Source organism: Coturnix japonica, chromosome 8, assembly GCF_054131305.1.
Source record: "Coturnix japonica strain WE chromosome 8, WE-NBRP24, whole genome shotgun sequence".
In the NCBI taxonomy this organism is placed as follows: domain Eukaryota; kingdom Metazoa; phylum Chordata; class Aves; order Galliformes; family Phasianidae; genus Coturnix; species Coturnix japonica.
In genome coordinates, this window is record NC_140670.1 from 2,043,252 (window position 1) to 2,063,716 (window position 20,465).

Below are 20,465 nucleotides of genomic sequence, written 5' to 3' on the forward strand. Positions count from 1 at the left end.
AAGATGTTGAGTTTTAGAGGATGTCTCACATTTGTGAGCTGTGCAGGAAGTAATGAACTCTGCCTTTTTATTTCTTCTTAAACAGTAAAAATAGTTTTGGTTCTATTTTTCTGTCTTGTTCATACTGCTGCTTATCAGCAGAGCATCTTCTGTGGTTATCAAAAATCAGAATGCATGACCAAAGCTCCCAGAGTCTATTTATCATGTGCTCCCAGAGTTTTAGGCATGCAAGCATCTTATCACAAGGAAGACAGGGTGAAAATCAGCAGAGTGAAAACAAAGCAGACACTTTCTTCCCTGATATTAAGAACACAAAAAAACCCCAAACACCTTCCACACAGTAGTCAACGCAAGGAGACATACAAAGAATAATTCTACTAATATTCCAGTTCCTGGGTTAATTTATTGCTCTGTTTAATTTAACATAATGACTACATTTCCATCATCATTGTAGCAGCCTACCCGTTGTACTCACCTCAGATAGTTTTGTATTTTATTTTATCTGTATCTATTTCATGCTACTGTTACAGAACAAAAGATAAAGCTTCTGTGAGATAAGATGAAGTGCTACAGTATTTCAGATACAGCAGATACCATTTCAGCTACAGTGGTCGTGTTTGTTCATATCACAGCAGGTTATTCTACAACTCACTTTCACACTTCATCCCTTGGCACATCCTTACTCCACTCATTCCTGCTGTAAGCCACAAGTCAAACTGATGACTCCTTGTCTCGGATGCAGACCAACTCAGGCCATAATATTTGTTTCTAATGATCACTCTCTGGCTTCTTCATCTCTTTGGCCTGGGAGTTAGAGCAATGATTTTACTCTGGAGCTGGGAAACACATGTACAAGGTAAGTCTCCCCAAGCCAGCATCACACGGAAGGAACCCTACCAACCTTATTGGTTCCCAGAGACACACGGTTTCACCACCAATATTTTCATCAGACATAATAACAACAACAACAAAAAAAAAACCCACAATACTATCATTCAGCTGTGAAATCAAGGAAACAGACACCAATCTGTAGATACCCCTCACACTGTCTACAACAAATTGCATTGGTTTACCATTCATTAAAAGCTGCTTCTTTCAGCCTCCTTTTGTTGCAATCTCACTGAACAACACAAGCGTCACCAACAGCCACACTGCTTTCAATTGACACAAAACAGTGCAAGCAGATTTTCGGTTCAATTGTAGAAACATCATGATAATGTTTACTTACCCATGTGTTGGAAATGTATGTGACACTGCTTGCAACACCAATGGCGAGATGCTCTGGGAGCCCTACGGAAATGTGCACCCATGCAGCTGTGGAGCACAGGCTGGGAGGAAGTGAACTTTGTAGACTTATGCAAGGAAAAAGCAGCCTTTGTGCTGCACACTACCAAAAGAGATCCCCCAGAGAGCTGTCATGGTTTAATAATTTTGTAATTTTGCTATCAGTATTCCACATCATAACATCATATAAAGCATGAATAATTTTACTGAATCTGCAACTTATAGAAGAAGACTACATCTCCCAGAGAACAACACGATAGGTCACGGGACCTGGACTTGGTCGCAGAACAGACTGACGTCTTTCAAGTTCTGGCGTTCAGGGGAGTGTGTGGGAGCCTTCAGCCGTCTCGCCTAGATTTCACAGTAGGCCTCTCGGTTACGGGACTCATTCTCTCTCCTATTTTGCTTGATTCGTTAGCTCAATTTTCAATTATATTGTATTATATTGTGTTATCCTGTATTTTGATATAGTATTTAGTAAATAAGTGTGCCTCCTTAGATTGTTGCCACTGTTTTCTTTTCCTAATTAACTTTTTCCTTTCGGCCTAGGACCCCTCCGGGGCCCACGGCCCCTGTCACAGACGTAGGTGGATTTTTCGTTCAAACCGTGACAGAGCTGAGGAATGCAAATGCAGAAACCCTGACAAAAAAAGACTGTTTTCATTTGAGGTACCAGGCAATATGGATCGTGTTCATATTCTTAGAAACTGTATAAAGCTTGGCCATACTGACCACAGTTCTTAAACGTACATTTCTAAGGACATAATGTCCCTTTAACACACACATAACTTGCATTTAATTAACAGCAGTTACACATGCATATATCAGAAGCATACATTCATCATTTTACCTGCAGTATTTTAAAACATACATGCTACATCAACCTGTCTGCATTTATCTCTGCTCTCCATATGATGAAACAGACACTGCAAACCAAGGCCAGCAAGGATAATAAGGTACAAGGCATATCCAGGAATGCGCAAAAGCATACCAAACATAAACTAGATAACATCCAAAAGAGGGCAGGGGAAGGTGAGAATGTGATGGGGAATAACAGAGCAGTCAGAGTGGTGAATAAACTGGATGCATAACTCCTGCTCACACCATGTTGCCTGTCAGAAGTAAGGATGCCTGAAGGCTCTGGCAGAAGGTAGGTTTCAGGAGATATCAAACTAATGCACGCTGAAGTGACCTCTGCAACTGATTGCCACCAGAACTTGTGGGGGAAGGGATACAGCAGGCTCAAAAGGACACACAAACTCATGGACAGCAGATGTCTAATAGGACAGTAAAAGGATTGGGCATGTACATATCCTCCGGCAACTCTGGGTTCTTCTGTGTACGGCAAATAAAAAATGGCCTTGCTCATCTGCTTTCCTCAGAGAATGCCAGCTAAGCCAGATGGATCATTCAGGGCACACCAGGGCAGTGCCACAGGTGGTTATTTCATATCTTCAGGAGCTTCTGCCTTCATCGTGGAAAAAGCCCAGCCTTCCCTGGGAAGCCAGGCCTACATAGCTTTCACTCTTGTAAAACAAGTTACGAAAAAGCAACAAAAACAATTTTCAAGCCAGGGCAGGGATAGAAACTTCATATACTCTTCATCTAATTGCAAGATGTTTCCAAGACAAAGCGCAGATCTTCCTTAACTTCATTACCCACTAGTAAGAACAAAGACCAGAACAAACCAGAACCTCTGCTTCAACGTTATGCTACTCAAGGATAATGCTATTTTCCTCAAAGAACAGAGCAACTTCAAAGGCAACATTTCCAGTATATAATGATGGGAATGGAATTCCTAAAGCATCTGAATTCACAAATGCAAAGAAAACACTATAAAGCATGCTCTGGATCCCACAGAATCAGTGCTAAGCTCTGCATGCCCCCATACACTTGTTCTTAAGTGGAAAATATTTATCCCTATTATTGAGATTATTTTATACAATACAGAAGTAAACTCATGGGAAAGGCTCAGCACTAGTGACCCTAACGGGGTCAGTATACCATCACCAGATGTCTCTGTATACAGAGATTCGTTACTTTCTACATGTCAAGTAACCATTTTGTGTTTGCTTATTCTTCCCAAGTAGCTTCTAAAAAAATAATAAAATTAAGTCCTTAAGAAGCTCAAGCATTTCAGTTTCATGTCTGAATCTCGATCTTGCTTTTTCCCTAGCCCAAAGAAAAACACCTTAGACTTCTGTCACATTTTAGACTTCTGTCATAATATTTCCATTCTACAGACATACAACTTCATTAATTTCTATACAATTAGGATCTGTTCCAATATTAAATAAGACAATCAAAAAGCTACTCATATGAGAAGACAACTCTGAGCCAAGGCTTCAGGGCTTGGCTTTATTTCAAGTCTTAAAAAAGATGTGTTAAGATTAAAAAAAAAAAAAAAAAAGAGAGAGAGGGAGAAAGATAAGATGAATGTTTCTTACCCTCTTTATATATATGCTTATTCATATTGCTCACAATTGCTGCTTGCAGACTCAGCAAAATTTGAATAGATGCAGAAGCTTCAATGTGAAATGCTTTCTTGTCAACTAAGCATATGAAAATACTTGTATTAATTTCCACCCCTACTTTCAGTTTCATACAAACCCACATGAAACACCAAACCTGTAGAACTCACAGAATGACCCAGGCTGAAAGGGAGCACTGATGTCACCCTGTCCAACTGGGTGCTCACAGCAGAGCCCACCGTGCAGTGGCATCAGGGTGCTCAAGGGCCCCCTCAGCTAAACATTAAAATTCCCCAGCAGCGGTAGCTCCCTAGTATCTCTAGTGAATCTGCCCCAATGGCTGACCGCTCTCATTTTGAAGTACTTTCATGACAAGTAATGACAATTGTGCCCACTGCCTCTTATATTTTCCCACTGCACCTCCACAGAGTCCAACCCTGTTTTCTCCATAAGCAGCCATCACGGAGTTTTAAGTGGAATTGAGATCTCACCTTGATCTCCTCTGAGAAACTGAGTGCACTCAGCACTTCCTTTCATGCTATGAACTCCATCCCCTGACCATCTTGGTGAGCCTCCACTGCACTGCGTTCAGATTGTAAACCTCTGCCCTCACCAAGGGAATCCAGATTTGGAGGCAGGTCTCTACATATGCCACAGAAGTCCAAAAGCAGTAGGAAAACATCCATGTGCCTGCTACCTGACCTCTTGGTAAGCATCCTGCTATGTCATCAACACTCACCACAACAATGGTACAATGATTATTGATACTTCACTTGTCAAAAGAATTCCCATGTCAACACTTACAGTCATTAGATGATAATATTTTTATTTTAAAAATAATAATAAAAAAGGAATAGTATTCAAAACAGGCCAAAGACACAAAGTTAGTTTGTTTTTTTCTTACTTACATATGAATTCACAAGCTTGTTATTATAGTGCTTTTAGTCATAGGCAGTAATTGATGCAAGCTGTTTTTTACACAGATGATACACCAGATCACTAGCTCTGCTAAGGACAGATCTTGTCTTCCTAGAGGAAATAACCCATGCTTTCTAAAGATCACCAGCTGAAAGGTGAAGCTCTGTTCTTCAACTTGTTCTTCAACAATTCAACTATTCAGTCCCTCAGGCTATGAACACGCAACACTGTGGCAGCAGAGCCAATAGAAAATCACCTTTTCTTTCCAAAAATTACAGAAAGCAATTCTTCAAAATCAAAATCATTTACTCAAGCCTGCTTAAGGTTTTGAGTAAACTGAAGTTAAATTATTTGCTGTCTTTCTTAAAAATATCCCTGCAACTCCTCTGCTAAATGCTAATTAAATGTTTAACAACAACCCTAGTTACATTTGAAAACTGCTGTCAACACTATATTCCGAAAATAAAAAATCACTCTGTTTAAAAACTTATTCTCCTTCACACAAACGCATGCTTTAACTTTCTTCTCAAATCTCATAAAAAAAATGGCATGATGCAGCCATATATTTTTTATTGTCTGTTTCATTAAACACCAGGATAACACAAAAATGTCATAATGTAGCTTAAAGTCCTCTAGTAATAAGAGAAAAACAAAATCTTGACATATTTCCAGACATAATCAATAAATATACAAGGACCTGCTATTAAAGCCCAATCCAAGATCCACTGATGGAGTTCATGGGAGACTTCCCATTAAATTCCACATGTTTTGGGATGAGGTACCGAGATAAATGTTAAACAGTGAAAGAAAGAGAAGTCAAAACTTACCCATGAATTCAATTCCTAAATGGTCTGCTGTACCCAAGAAAGCATGTGAAAGAAAAACAAACAAACAAGAAAGGGAAATGTTAGACCAGAAAGTAAATACCCTCTCTGTCATCATTTGTACCATTTGATATTTAATGGCTGTGCTGCAGAACTCAACACCACTCCAGGGACCCACTCTATGAGTATTAGTCAAAAAGGAGCAACCTTAAAGTCAGAACTCTAGAATGTGGACCTGCCACATAAGGCAAGAGTGTCTGGGGATGGATGCAAACACTCATTCTCACTATTACTATACTTACTAACTGCCTCAAACTGGCTAATTGCAGGAATTTATTCTCTCTTGTTCCTGAAAACTCTCTCTTAATATGGTACCATTTTTAGTTAGGTAAAGTTCTTGCTTTCAGTTTCACTTAAGATCAAGAACTAGACAAAGAAATGAAAGGCTTTCACTAAATTTTTCAGCTCTAATTATACCATAGTGGCCACTCTCTCATCCAACCTGATAGCACTGCTGCAATCTGTTCCATAACAGAGAGCTGACTTCGGGAGATAGTAGATGCCACCTATTTGCCATCTGACTGGTACACACAGCAACAATTTCAAGAAACTTACAACCAGCAAATCTTCTGTTTATTTCGAGCATATGCTGAATTTACCATATGGAGCTCAAAAGACCCCGTGACCCCTTTTCAAGTGACTAATTACAGTATGATTCTGTTGCCAAAAATGTTACAGTGCAAAGTAGACTTTAATTTATGGAAAGTCTTTAAGTTGATAGGAAGCGTGTTTAAGTTGCTATTTGGTAAAAGAATGACAGAAGTCATTTTAGAGGATCAGGGCAATGGAAAAACTTAAAACTGACTCCTTGGTGGGTTGAAATCCAAATTGGTACTGCAGAAACCAGACATTCTTAAAGGGTGCAAACCACAGTTCTCTTCTGTGCTGAACTTGAAACGTGTTACTTTCCTATGGGAGGTCATCATTTGGATTATGAAGAGCCAAGAAGGACTTTTTTTTCCCCTGAGGGAAATGCAATGTTTTCCTTTTAAGTGTATTAAAAGCAAATATATTAATAATTTCTGTCTTCCTTTCAACTCACAGTCACACTTCCATAAGATAGAGCAGGCTAATACATTACTTTTCCCAAGCAAGGCTGAGCCAGGCTATGATCTTTCAGGCAGTGCACAGAGCTCCACGAAGCAAGCAGGCATTAACCCATCCAATGGTACTTCAGAATTACATAGCAAAGCTACAAGAAAATTTTCCCATGTAAACGGAACAGTAATCCGACACTACAAAATGAGTTGTCAGACCTGGAACATAAGATGAGAATGTGAGATACCCCATGTTCTTCTGAAAGCACCAGGAGTCATTTGCCTTTTGTAAGCTCCCAATCCTTCCAGCAGAAGGCACTGGATGTTAGCTTGACTGATTCACTTCACATACCAATTTAGAACACAGCTCCTAAACTCTGTATGTATCCACATGGGAAAAAAAACCAAAATGCATCTCAAAAGCAAAGAATGTAAGGTATGGTATGTGGTATCAACATCTTGCTGACTTGGGAGTCAGGACAGATGCATTACCCAAGTCCAGCAACACCATACTGAGTCTTCTATTACCAGTATTAAAGACATGCATATATGTATTATATGTATAGAATTTTAACATGAAATTAAAGCCATACATATATGTATTATAAGTATGTAACTTGACATACAAAGTTAAAACCATACATACATTCCACATTGCAGTGTTCTCATCAATATTCTTGCATTCAAATACTAACATTGCATGCAAATACCCTTAATACAACTGATGCAGAAATGTAACTTCTTGAAGAACATAACATCAGAAATATGAGAAGGGCATTGAACGAGCTATAGTTGCACTATATAGATCTGTACTTTGCTTTTCTCCTTCTAATTTTCCCTTCCTATAAAATCCACATATATTACCCGCCAGAAAGAATTTACTTTCTTGCATCTTTTGCTAAGATAACTTCTTACATTTAAAAAAGGATAATGGAGATCAAAACACAATAAACCAGTCCTTTAGGAAGCCATACAGTCCTTTAGGATATCCATACATGAAGACCAAGCTGTATTATCTTTTTATATTTGTGTAGAAATAGCTGATAAAACTCTTCTTTCCCAACCTGGCTACACATGTTCTCTACAGACCAGTTTTCAATTCAATTTGCCCCTGCAATCTCCTTTGTGGAGTACACCAACACAGTTAAAAGGCAGTTATCTCAAGAAGTGTCTATAAAATACACCTTTCTGTTAAAAACCACAGAAAGGATTTTACTTCTTGAGTGGTTTATGTGTAGGGAGAAACAAGTGTAATCCATAGGCTTCCTTTAAAATATTGAGAGGGAGTGGGGGGGAGAGGAGGGGGCATTTGTTAGGTTATTTATTTAAAATACCTCATTGCTTGAAAAGCAACCCGAACAACCAACATAACATACATTGAAGATAGAGTTGACAGACAGAGATGATGATGAAAGGATGTCTAATGGGATAAGCCCTTACAGCAAAATATCTAAGCCATCCTCCTAGTAAGCACAGTAATACAAATTCTGTAGGCAGAATCCTGGAAACAGAAAACCAATTAATAATCCCTGTGCAATCAGAGTTCTGTGCTGTTCCGTGACCATGGTCACTTGCAAGTTTTGGGAAGAGCCTTGACACCCAGGGCCCCTGCACCCAAATCCATGATCAGGAGGTCACCCGTGGCATGCAGTTGGGGCCGATGTGTGTCCCACTGACTGGAAGTGTCAAAGCACCACTGGTAACAGTAGTGCCCCACGCTTCCAACACACAAGCACTACTCAAAAACACTGGTGAACTCATACGGATTTTGTTCTGGCTTGTTTGTTGCTTTCTTTTTCTTTTAATGGTCTGGTTTTTATCATTCTATAATTCCTAGGGCCATTCTCATAACAAGACCTCTCCTGCTGTCAGGGAGGAGACCCACTCAACAGGCAGGTGGTAAGAGATGACCAGGGCCCGCACAGCTAGGCACCAGGGAAAGAAAGCAGGTTGTGGTGCTGACCAAAGGCTAAGCTGAGCACCAAAATGCAGAACCCCACTCCCAACATGGCACAGCAGAGTAAAAGATTGCTGTATTTCTACACGGCCACAACACGTGTGATAAACTGCATCTCAATATTTCATTAGAGACAGAAAGGAAAGTGCCAAGCCACTCAACATCAGGGGATGCAGTTTCTCCAAAAACTTAGTTCAACAAAAATGCATATTAGTGACAGCCATGTATCAGTGTATTGGAAGTGGACTCTGCTCCACAAATGGGTTCATTAACCAAATTATGCAAATGTATTTTGTTTTTGCTATTGTGATTTCTTTTCTTTCTTGTATGGTTTTGTTCTGAGAAAGTAATAGACAGGAAGACCATTAACTTTTATAATTAATTTTATGAATATATCTGCATTTTGTTGGCGATGTGGGAAAACTAGTGAGCCTTATAGTCCTTGTACTTACTGAATTTGTTGCTAATACTAAAGCCATCCTAATTTACTCTTTATGAATACATCCAACTCATGGGAATCCTTGATAACAAGCACAAGATAAACTTGTACTTGCTAACATATCAATTTATTAAAGCTTCATATGTAATGTGCAGCCTTGGGTCTAGATTACAGTTAGCTGGGGCTTATTTCTTAGCCACTTTAATGTGGACTTTCTCCTAGTTAAAGAATGGTTTCAGTACTTCACGTGCACTCTAACTTACACTATGAAAAGAAATACAAACCCAACACCTAAAAGTCTCCCATCTGTAGAAGAAAAATATTCAATATTAAAATAATCACCATATACCATTATAGACATTCAAATCTGCACTAATAATAAGCTGACTTAAATATGAAAGAGATGTATTTATAATATGAATGCAAAGTACTTCCCCCCATAAATGAAGTTTATTGTTTTCAATCAACTCATAAGGTCTGCCCAGTTGACCTTGGCAGTTTACTATCTTGAACAAGAAAACGAAACACAAGAATTATGCTGCAAACTATGCTGGACCGCTCCAGTATTCTTAATTCAGATTGTTCAGTTAAAGGGAACAAGACAGAGTTTAAGGCCAATCAAATTGTCTGAAGAACCAATGCAAATTTTCCTAGCAATAGCTGGGCAGTTCACTGCATGTTAGCTGATGTAAATTTACAGAATATACCACCAATTTCTTCCAACTACATTAAGACACAATGGTGAGAATTCCATGTAATACACACCCCTTAAAAAAAAAGAAGTACATAATTTATATAAAGCTTCACAGATTGATATGTCTTCAGTGTGAATGGTAAACTATTGACATTCTGAATTTGTACAGATAGGGTTAACTGTATTTTAAACCAAATTAAAATCCTCAGTCCATGAAACTGAATATTGAAGACTACGTTCTGAGGTTAATGGCTTTCTCCTCTTGTCTTTCTTTCCCTTTGGAAGGAAGGAAAAAAAAAACCCACAAAACATAGACTTTCCTTGAATATCTCTACTACTCTGCAGAGGTTAGCGCAGCCTCCAGCTAGAAATTCCCACCCGCTATCAATTCTGTAACAAAGGAGCATTTGAAAAACATCCAGCAAAACCTCTCTTAATATAAATAATATACAGGGCTGAATAATTTAATAAACTATTGATTTACTCTTCCTATGAATGACAGACAAATGCTCCTGGCTGTTTTACATCATGAAAGTTGAAAGGCTTTTTCTGACTATTTCTGAAAATAAATACCAGCAATGCTGCCATCTTCACAGGTTGAAGACATGTTAGAAGCTTGAACTACTTACCTCACCTACAGCATGCAGGCTCACAGAGGATTACCCTGCCCGTTCTCTGTCATTTTAAAGACATCAAATTATCATCTCTACAGCTAATAGAAAAAAGTTACTTCTCTTTAATGCACAATGCTGGATTTTAGTGAACTTTAGTCTCATTGAACAATGCAGACAATATGCACTGACATCTATAGTTTGTAAATCAATACAGGTTTTCATCCTAGAGTAGAATTCTTTTCACAACCGCTATAAATGCACCAAATAAATGCATCTTTAGTTTTATATTTATGAATAGCCTATTGAAATTACTGCACTAAACTTATAAAATGTCAGAAACGTAAGTTTCAGAATTTTTTAGTATATTCAGACCAAAAGGTTCAGCGTTAGGGATCTGCTAAATAGAGCAATCCTTCATTTGTCTCTGAATAAGCCATTACATTCACCAACGAAAAGACAGCAAGCAAGTAAATGTTAAATACTGCTACTACGCACGTATTGCATGTACTGGTTTACTTAACACTCAACCAACAGAACTGCTCAACACATCTAAGAACTTGAACAATTCAGACAGTATGTGCACATACAACTTCTCCTCCAGTCCACCAACTCAAAAATGTTTTCAGACTTAACTTCCTAAAAATCTAATGCTATCTCAGTAAAAATGAGTAACTACACTAAATGGAAATGAAGCTGCCTGTACAGTTAATCTTCAAGTTTTCTCTAAAGGTAAGTTGAAAATCTTAAGTAAATGTGACAAGTCTGTAACCAATTCTTCTCACCCAATCCAGTGCAACTGCAGTAAACAGTGAACAACACATCGTGTCTTGCTGACTATGAGTAACAGATATAACCAAAGATTCTGCTTATTTCTCCTAGAAGAAAATCTATCAGTCAATCAATTTTTCACTGATTTCCTGCAGTTTTGGTAGATCAGAAAAAGCCAGTACTAAAACTGAAAATTAAAACAAACTACATGAAGACAAAACACTGAAGTAGCTATGTGACCTGCTTCTATGATTCTGAATTACTGTCTTGGGCTTCTGCAGCATCTTGTTCCCTTGCTCTATCAATGACTACACTCATCTTGCAGTCACAACCACCCCACCAGTGGTTATGGCTCTGCAACAATTGAGGAATCATCAGTAAAACAATGCCAGCAATGTGCTCTCCTACCCTTCCCTATGTCACTAACCCAGTGGTGCTCATGGTATCAAAATCTGCTCTGCCTGCAGACCTTGTCCACCTCACGCAGCTCTTCTCAAGACTTGCACAGGTGGGCTTGCCTTCATATGCAGGTATGCTGGTGAAGGGATTTGATAGTATTAATTTCAATTGAGCATCTGTAAAATGCTGCAAGTAATTAGGCACTTCTGCTGCATTTCAATAGCCGCTGGCATGATAGTCACTCCTTTCAAATTGACAGTGCCTACACTGTAGAAGCTGGCCCTCCCCAACCACGTCATGAAAAACGCACATCAAGCAACTTAGAAGACAGGAATCATATTTTTGTCAAAACAAACAGAAACAGTAGTACTTACAAAACATATGGTTTAGAAAACATTTTGGAACTATCTTTGAACTAGATTACTTATCTTGTCATAGGCTTATAATCATTTGACTGCAGTGTTCTTTGGGGAAAAAAAAATCCTCTTCTGGTTAAATAAATGACACAAAACCTCTTTTAAGGTGGAATAAGTCTACAAGTTTCATAGAAATGACTACCGGGATTTCTGCCCTATTATTTCCAAATGGATATTTGAGAATATAAGCCTGTAAAATATAACCAGCCTTACAGAAACAGTAGAGGAATTGCTAATAGCTCCCTTATCTTATGAGCATATGACATTTAATAAGCATTTCTCATGCTAAATGTAACTTTATTCCTTCTACAGATCATTAAGCTGTCCTTCACTTCAGTACTACAAGAGAATGTTCAAATGCAATCGTGTTTACTGCTCTCCAAAGGCACAGCAAATTTTGTAAGTTTTTGTCAATTTCTTAAAACCTCATTACTTTCTTCAACTTCAGGACAAGGAATGTACATCAATTTGTGGAAAATACAGCTTTATTCCCAAATGCACCAAATAATTTGGTTCTACTGCAGTAAAAAAAAACCAAACCCAACCTGAACAACAAGCAGCCTCAGAATACAGCTATTCACACCAAGACTTTTTAAATATTGACTGAATTTAATGACTGAAATATACATCTCCATTCTGATGACAGGAAAATTTCCATATTTATTTATATCCATACTCATTTACATATGCCTAGATAATTGCTTTCATTTTTTGCATAGCAGGATTCAGGAGGCTCAATTAAATATGAGGGTTACTTAGACCTTTTAGGAAGATGTTGGTTTTCATCTACCCTCATTTGGGAAGATACATTTCTTTAGGCATTCAGTGTAACCACATTCACTGTACAAAGACGACAGTCATATTACTTTGTTTTAAATAATTCAGAACGAACCACAAGAATTATTTAAACTCACTCTGATTACACTGCGCACTTACTGTGTGAGCCTTGCACTTTATGTAAGAGGCTGCTTCACAGAGCAGCAATACTAAGCCTGATTTCCAGAAGTTCTGTGCTTCATGCTTGGGTGATGATTAAAACACATAGGTTTTAATCAAAATTTTACGAGTATTTCTGGCTTTTACTGCCTACTGGGCTCTTTTGTCTCCTGTGTCTCAGAAGTCTCCAAATTTATCAACGTGAAGAACACCAGTGTTCTTCCAAATGGCACTGAGTTCTAAGTCCTAACTGCAAGGAACCAGGAACTGAAATCTCCTCGCACTGTGGATCCAGCTGCAAGGTAACAATCCATGTATGTAACAGGGCTGCTCAGTATTCACCTCCATACACCTTCCCTGTTTACTACAGAAAATAAAGGGGAAAAAAAAAAAAAAATCTTCATTTTTTCCTTCAAATTTTACAGGTCTGCAAACATGTCAGCTTTTAAGGACCTCCACTGCAGTGAACTTCATCATAAAACACAGCCTTTGTCCAACATCTCTTGTGGTTCAATGGAGGAAATACCAAATGGTGGTTGACACAAATGCAGCCATTACTGCACAAATCACCCATGTCAGCACAAAAGATACACAGCAAGGGAACGATGCCAAATCTGGGGTGCATCTTTCCTTTTTCAACATTAACTCCCCCTCTACTTGTTTAACAGTTCAATTATTAGCTTCTTAAAAATAAGAAAATAAACCCACAACTGTTGCATGATTGGCCAGTGGGCTGCTTTTACTACATTCACTTCTCTTTTGGTATTAAACATTAGAGGGATCAAAGACTGAAGAAATAAAGTGGCTTCACAGACAGATGTATGGCTTGTCACATTTATCTGAAAATTTATATATAAAGAGATTTCTGCAGCTATCTTATTTAAGGCTGTTGAGAACTCACACAAGAACTTGAGGTGATTATAGTTAACTGTATGATCCTGCTGTTTTCAGGTTGTCCCTGAAGGACAGGCACACTTCAGCATTATCCTCCAAGAACTCTCTGAAATCCCCCCAGTGGAACCTTCCCTCCATCCTCTGAGACTGACCCCGTTCCAACAAGCCTTTACTGCCACCTGTAAATAATTTGTTAGAGCCAATCAATACTAAGACAGGCAGCTGGAAGAGCACACTAATTGAGACAGCAGCTTTGCAGTAAGCAGAGACGTATTCCTGACTTTTAGGTTTGAAAGTGAGATGTTTGTAGGTTTGCAAAGAACAGGGTTGAGACATACTAACAAAGCAACCAAGGAAATACGTCTTATCTAGAGCTCTAACAGTTCTACCATTGCCATGTTACTTTGTGGATGTCAGCTCACGCACCCTCCCAGTATGCTCACAACCTGTGCTTATGATCCCACCTTTAGTATCAAACAGTAAAATAATCAATATTATATCAATTTATCTTGCAAGCCAAAGTAGTACATGCAAATAGAACCAAGGTTTTTTTTTCTGTGCCTAAGCTGCCTTGTTTACATAAAGTTTATGGGAATATATTCTACTTAGAAGTGATTAATAATGAAAGCAAACATACATCAGCAAAATGAATAGCAAACAATGACCATCAGATCTTACTCAGCCTGAGCATCTAGTGAAAGCCATTTTAATTAAAAGATGAAAGATATATTTTGGATATGTGACATGAATTTACGGCATCTGATATGTAGGTAGCAATCTGAAAAACATTTTAATTGCTCCTGTGATTAAATACCTTAGGTCTTGAAATTCTTTACTAACATAAATTTCATGCTACTAAGTGATAAAGGAGTACGCTAAATGGAGTACAAAGGCCATATCAAGTGGTATTTCAGAGTTATCTATTTTGTTTCACTGTCATTTCACAGAGCAACCAAATACTTAAAAGAAAATACTAAAAATTGAGGGACTTGGCTATTTTTTTTTTTTAATATAACCAAAACTGGCTACAAAATGCCCATGTTGGGGATGAATAATATACAGGAAATCAGAAGGAGCCCAGGGGAAGTGCTGAAAAAGGTTGTTAGATGGTATCAACAGCAACAAAGCAAAACAAAAGGCAACAGTACACTGGAACAAAACTACGGGATGTTCACAGAACCCGGAGCTACTTACGGTATGAGCAGAAAAACTAAAGATGCTCTCACCTGAGTGCGGTGACCCACTGCAATTGTTAAGAATGCTATGTGAGAATAGCACCAAAAGGCACAAAAATATTTCAACTAATTGATTGTAATTGCTCAGTCAGAGCCATTCAAAGGGATGAATTGGTTATGCACAGATTGGACATGAGCAGAAGCTGGCAGAAATGTCCTGGCTGCTGACATTTGTAGCACCGGTGGCTTCCATCTTGTCTTTACTTGTACTTACTGCAGCATGACATGCAGAGCAGTGCATCAGAATAGTCACTAGGCAGCCTTGATTTGTCGCCGGTTCGGGAGGCGACAATTGGTGATCCCGAACGTGATGTGGTGAGAGTGGTCTGGACCGTGAGTGTGAGACAGCAACTCCATTATAGTTCTGTTTATGGGACAGTACGTGAGTATGTTGTGGGGGATGGCTTCACGGGTGTGGTATGAAGTGCACGATGAGGACCTTGATCCGCTTATTAAGTGGATGATGCGGAGAGGTCTGGCTGATGAAGTTTCTCACTGTATGAGTCGGTCGGCATTAGAGAAAGTTAGCAAGGAGCTCTTTGAGCGAGCTTGTGCAGGGGGTGAGGAGGAGAAGTGCAGGGTGCACTTCTGTTGCTACCCCCCTTGGCGCTCTTAGAAAGTTAACTGAATTGGCCAAGGGGGAGCGGGAGTTATGGCGAGCCATTCACACCTCGTTGTGGCCTATTGATTCAGAGGGGGAGGAGGAGAAGATTCAACAACAGAAGGCAGTAGAAGAGGTAGAGAAACAAAAGGCCTCATTAGCTGAGGAGAAAACCCCATTATTAGCCTGTTACAGATTCCGTAGGCTCCCTCCGTGGGACATTTGAAGTGGGGGGAGGATGATTCGGGAGGGCTCTGAGGCATGTGGGGCCGAGGGTTTATCTATTTTCCGGGGGAGAAACCGCCGGGGCTGGTAGCGAACGCTGTTGCCCCTATTCAGCCACCTATGTTCTCTGCTATGCCGCCCCTGTGCCATCAACAAGAGGTCTCTGAGGAAACAGAGAAGAGAGGGGAAGCAGAACGGCGTGGTGCCGGGGAGTCCTCGACTAGCGAGGAGGAGGCAGACTTTGAAATGGAGTTAACGCAGATAAAAAAGCTGTCAGCCCTCAGGTAGTGAGGCATCGTCGGGCTCTCAAAGTAAAGCTGCGAGTGATCGGGATCTGGGGAGGGAAGCAGCTGAGGCTGCTGAACACTGGACCATCAAGGCACAAGAATGCATTCTGACCGGGTGCGATCTGATCCCTGAGATAAATGCCCGTAGATTGTGTTGTTCGGTGCTGGTGTGTCGGGGAGCTGGGGGTCTCCGGGTCTGCATACACATTGTGGGTTTGTTGACCCCATACGACCCTGGAGTTTCTGGTGGATAATGGTGCAAACATTGCCACACTCCCATTGTGATCCTGGCCTGGAGAGTGGCCGCTGGAGCCAATGGTGCAGTTTGTGGGAGGGGTGGTCGGGACAGCGTCCGGGGTTGCGGGGGGGGAATCAGTGTGCTGGTGCCACTTGCTGCATGGCTGCGGTTGGTCTGTGTGCCTCTGCTGAAGTGTCATGTGGGCGGTTCTGTCAGTCGGCATTGTCACTGCACAGGATGTGTTTCACGTTTCAGTTGTTACAGAATTGCCCAGGTTGTCTTTCAGCTAACGTGTTTCCTGCAGGGGTGAACCCAGAGGTTTGAGTTGTCATGGGTGCACCCCCAGGAGTTAAAGACTGACAATGGCTCAGGATATAGAAGTGCATATTTTGGACACTGGTGTACAGCTTGGGACATTAAGCATACCTTCAGCATTCCTGGCAACAGCACCGGCCAGGCTATTGTGGAGCGTGCACATCAGTCCTTGAAGGAGTGTCTTCGTGCGCTTAAAGAGGGGGGAGGACTGGAAGGGCCTGAGCTGTGCCCACACGCTCTCCTCCTGTATGCACTGTTTAGCTTAAATCATCTGGAGAATCAGATGGGAGACCATCAGCTGACCAAACGGACTCCGATAGGTCAGGTCCTGATCAGACGTGACGGAAGGTCATGGCTCCCAGACCTCATGCCACTCCTCGTCATGGGCAGAAGATATGCCTGTGTTGGGACCCCAAGTGGGCCCTGCTGGTAGGGCCCATCCTGCACACTGTGAGGATCCGAACATTACAACACTGGTCTTGGTCAACGTCTCCTTGGTTAATGTCTCCAGTGCAGCCAGTGATTTGGCACCAACACTGGCCAGCGGCTTGCTGGTAACAGCACATGGGACAGCATTGCTCCCACTGTGCCTGAAGGTACGAACTGGGAATCTGGCCTTCATGCTGGACTAATAGTTTGTGAGTGGGGGAGACCTTGCTCTTGGATAATGCCCCAGCAGTGGACATTTGGAACGATTCTGCACAACTAATATGTTTTTGTCTTGTTATTTGGTTATGGAATGTGACATTTATAATGCACACTGGACTGAACTGGAATGCCATGAAGATTCTGTACAATAGTATTACACTGAACTTGGAAAAATTGTAACTCCATTGTGTACTGTGCTGTTATCTTGAACTTGAATGCACTGTTCTCTTCAAGTTGACTATGTGTTGCCATACAGCACTTCAAAAATTGCTAGGCAGATAGCTGTTGTTGTGTGTTTTCAGGTTTGTAGGCACTGCAGCTGCAACTCTGGTATATTATGCCAGTGTAATTGTTTTTTGCATATGTCTAATGTTTGATTTGTTTGTGGAATAGCCTTAAATGTGAGAATCACCTTTGGTGTAACAGGGAGAACGTGGGGGAACCTTTACAGGGGCTTGCAGATGATAAAGAGGGGGGAGATGTTGGGTATTGGGTAGGTGGTGCCTGCGTGCACCTGGGGTGGAGACAGTGAGGTCACGAGTGTCTGCCAGGGGTGGTCACTTGTACCACTATATAGGGTTTGTTGCGAGGCATTAAACTTGTACTTTCACCATTATGCACTGTGTGTGAGTCCCGTCTGTTCCCTGTGTGAGGAGGCATGGTACAGTCACTAGGCAGCCTTGATTTGTCGCCAGATCAGGAGGCGACAAAGGTGTAAGAAAATATTGTGGTATTGCAGCTGGTTCTGCTTTTGCATTTTTAGCACTGCATGTGCTGGATCGGGATGGCTTGTAGACACTTATTTGCTACAAGATGTCCACTTTGGTGAGATGACTGCCTCTGCTTTTGACAAACAGTTGCATTAACAGAAACCCAGCAGGGTAGTAAAAGCTTCATACGCAGAACACTTCCACCAAGGTCCAGCAATCGCTGCAGGAAAAAGTCAGTGACTCTGACTCATGCTTAGATGGACTTTGTTTTTGAAGTATATAACTTAAAACATTTAAATAGACACATAATTTACCTCATTATACCATTATGCTGACCAGCTGAGATCTTACACATTTCTCAGGTCCCAAGCCACAGTGTCTAACGTTTCTAACATGAACACTCTTTCTATTTTCAGACTGAATCCACCACTATAAACTCATTCACTTTTGTGCCAATCTGTCTTACAGATTCAGCCATTCCTATCTTCTGCCTAAATTTTATTACTCAAAGCATTTACTGATCTAGCAGTTTCACCAACGTGTTTCCTAGACCATCATTCTGAACAGCTCTAATTTCCAGATGGATACTAAAACATCCATCAATTAATGAACTGTATCAGTGTTATATTCATTCAAACACGTTTCCAATATTATTCAAAAATATATAAATGAACCATCACCGCCATTGCTGTCACTCCACACATGGAAACCCCTCAATGCCACAAAACATAGGCATGTGAAAAGAACAAAAAAACACTCCATGTACCTAATGGTGTAGCCAGAAAAGCAAATCCAAAGAGAAAGATACTAGAGGTAAAAAAGCCCTGACCAGCATCTGAGGCAAACTCTGCCACAGAGAGGAGATCTGACTCAGAATTACTAATTTTATCTCAATACACAAGTTAAGTACTGAGCAGGCTGGAATTGTGCTGACTCCACTAGAGGTCCAGATGTGAGAGAAGTGCTATCATGAGTCTGAAGATTTCCCTTAAATCCCAACTGCCGAGGAAGGAGATTACTGTCCCACTAGAAGGATTTTATCTAGAATTATTAAATGGAAGTAGCATTTTTTACTAGAGGAAACACATTCTTATCATATTTTTTTGAGGATTTGCAATTTCAGCAGTGGCAACAGCCGGTCACCTCTGCAGGTGCAAATTTTTACAAGCAAAGCACACAGGCACTTTCTCATTGCAGACAAAAAAGCTTAGCTAATGGCTAATATAATGACTATGTTGAAAAATCACTTTTGGTGGCTGAGATTTTGCTCTATCAACTAGCATTATTGCATTCTTTTTATCTTCCATAGCTTCCACAGAAATAAATAGGAAGCATTACTTTCAGAGTGAGCTATGCAATACATGTAGTCATATGGGATGTTTTTCTCTAACATCTGCGTAGGTTCCACGTACTCCTGCACAAGACCATCATAATACAGTTACAGTTTATTTCCTTTATTCATTATTGATGTTAATGCTGTTTAGATTGTTCGGACAACATGCAATAGCAATTTGGGCATCTTGCTGACTTCTGTTCCACTTCAGTATCTCATTTAACTAAGCTTAAATACACATAGAACAATTAAAGACGAAATGTTAAATGCTTGTTACAGTGCATGAAGAAGAAATTTTTGAATAATTAGCACAAGTTGAAGTCTGCAACATCAACCATAGCTGTGGAAAGTGTTTTCAATATGGTTGAGATGCACATTAAGCATTAATATAAGTGTCTGGAGACAGACATTCCAAATGCTATTAAAAAATGCACACAGATATAGTCTGCCTGGGTGGATTGAAGTCACTGTCACTGTGATGGAAGCTCATTAGTTGCTCTACAATTGCATGTTTCCATTTTCTTACAGTTCATTAGGCTGACTTCAACAAAATTAAACACTCTCCAGGGCAAAATAATGATGCAAAACAAAAGAAATCACTTATACTGTTCATAAACATTTTCTTAAGAAATAACAATTTTGAGGATAAATGTTTATTCGTTGAGCAAACAGGAGACCATTACTCCCCATTCTCACCTTTGGATAAATGGAAAACTTGGAGAAGGGAGGTATTCCGTGTCTATGATAAGCACAGATGGTCATTAAAACAACATTGCGTCTAACCGGATATTCCTACATGGTATCTCCACCATAACAAACAAATAAATAAATAAATAAATCAGCCATAATAACAATAGTAATAAAAAAAAATATCAAACTCTACTGTGATGAATTAGATAAATTAGCCTAAACTCAGCTACTTAATGATAACTTTTTTTCTGCACGTTATATTACAACTACACATCTCTTCATTGTTTTTCTCTGTTTTTGCTAGCTTTGGCTTTCTGTAGCTAAGGCCATGATATGCAAAGCATGTTAAACTGAAGAATAATTCTCCCTAAATAACAAAGAACATCCCGCACCTTTTCAACATGATCATCTTTTAAACATCTGACAGCATCACAGAGATACCGAATGATTTAACACCTTTTCACCTACTTCA

At 40.0% G+C, this 20,465-nt stretch overlaps 1 protein-coding gene across 11 annotated transcripts in view; it reads right to left on the reverse strand.

Annotated features, from left to right (window-relative positions):
* The window catches only part of NRG3 (neuregulin 3), a 366,191-nt gene that overhangs the window by 59,744 nt on the left and 285,982 nt on the right, over positions 1–20,465 (reverse strand). For 6 of the 11 annotated variants that reach the window (XR_014948838.1, XR_014948839.1, XM_015866076.3 and 3 more), the window contains one exon: positions 5,501–5,527. The exons of 1 other annotated variant lie outside the window; for it this stretch is intronic. Coding sequence is in view for 7 of the 10 variants with exons in the window: in XM_015866076.3 (XP_015721562.1) it covers positions 5,501–5,527 (27 nt within the window). In the remaining 3 variants the exon portion in view is untranslated. Of the gene's footprint in view, positions 1–3,519; positions 3,837–5,500; positions 5,528–20,465 lie in introns of those variants that run through there. 4 more of the 11 variants (XR_014948840.1, XM_032445355.2, XM_085554948.1 and 1 more) reach the window with 3 other exon arrangements.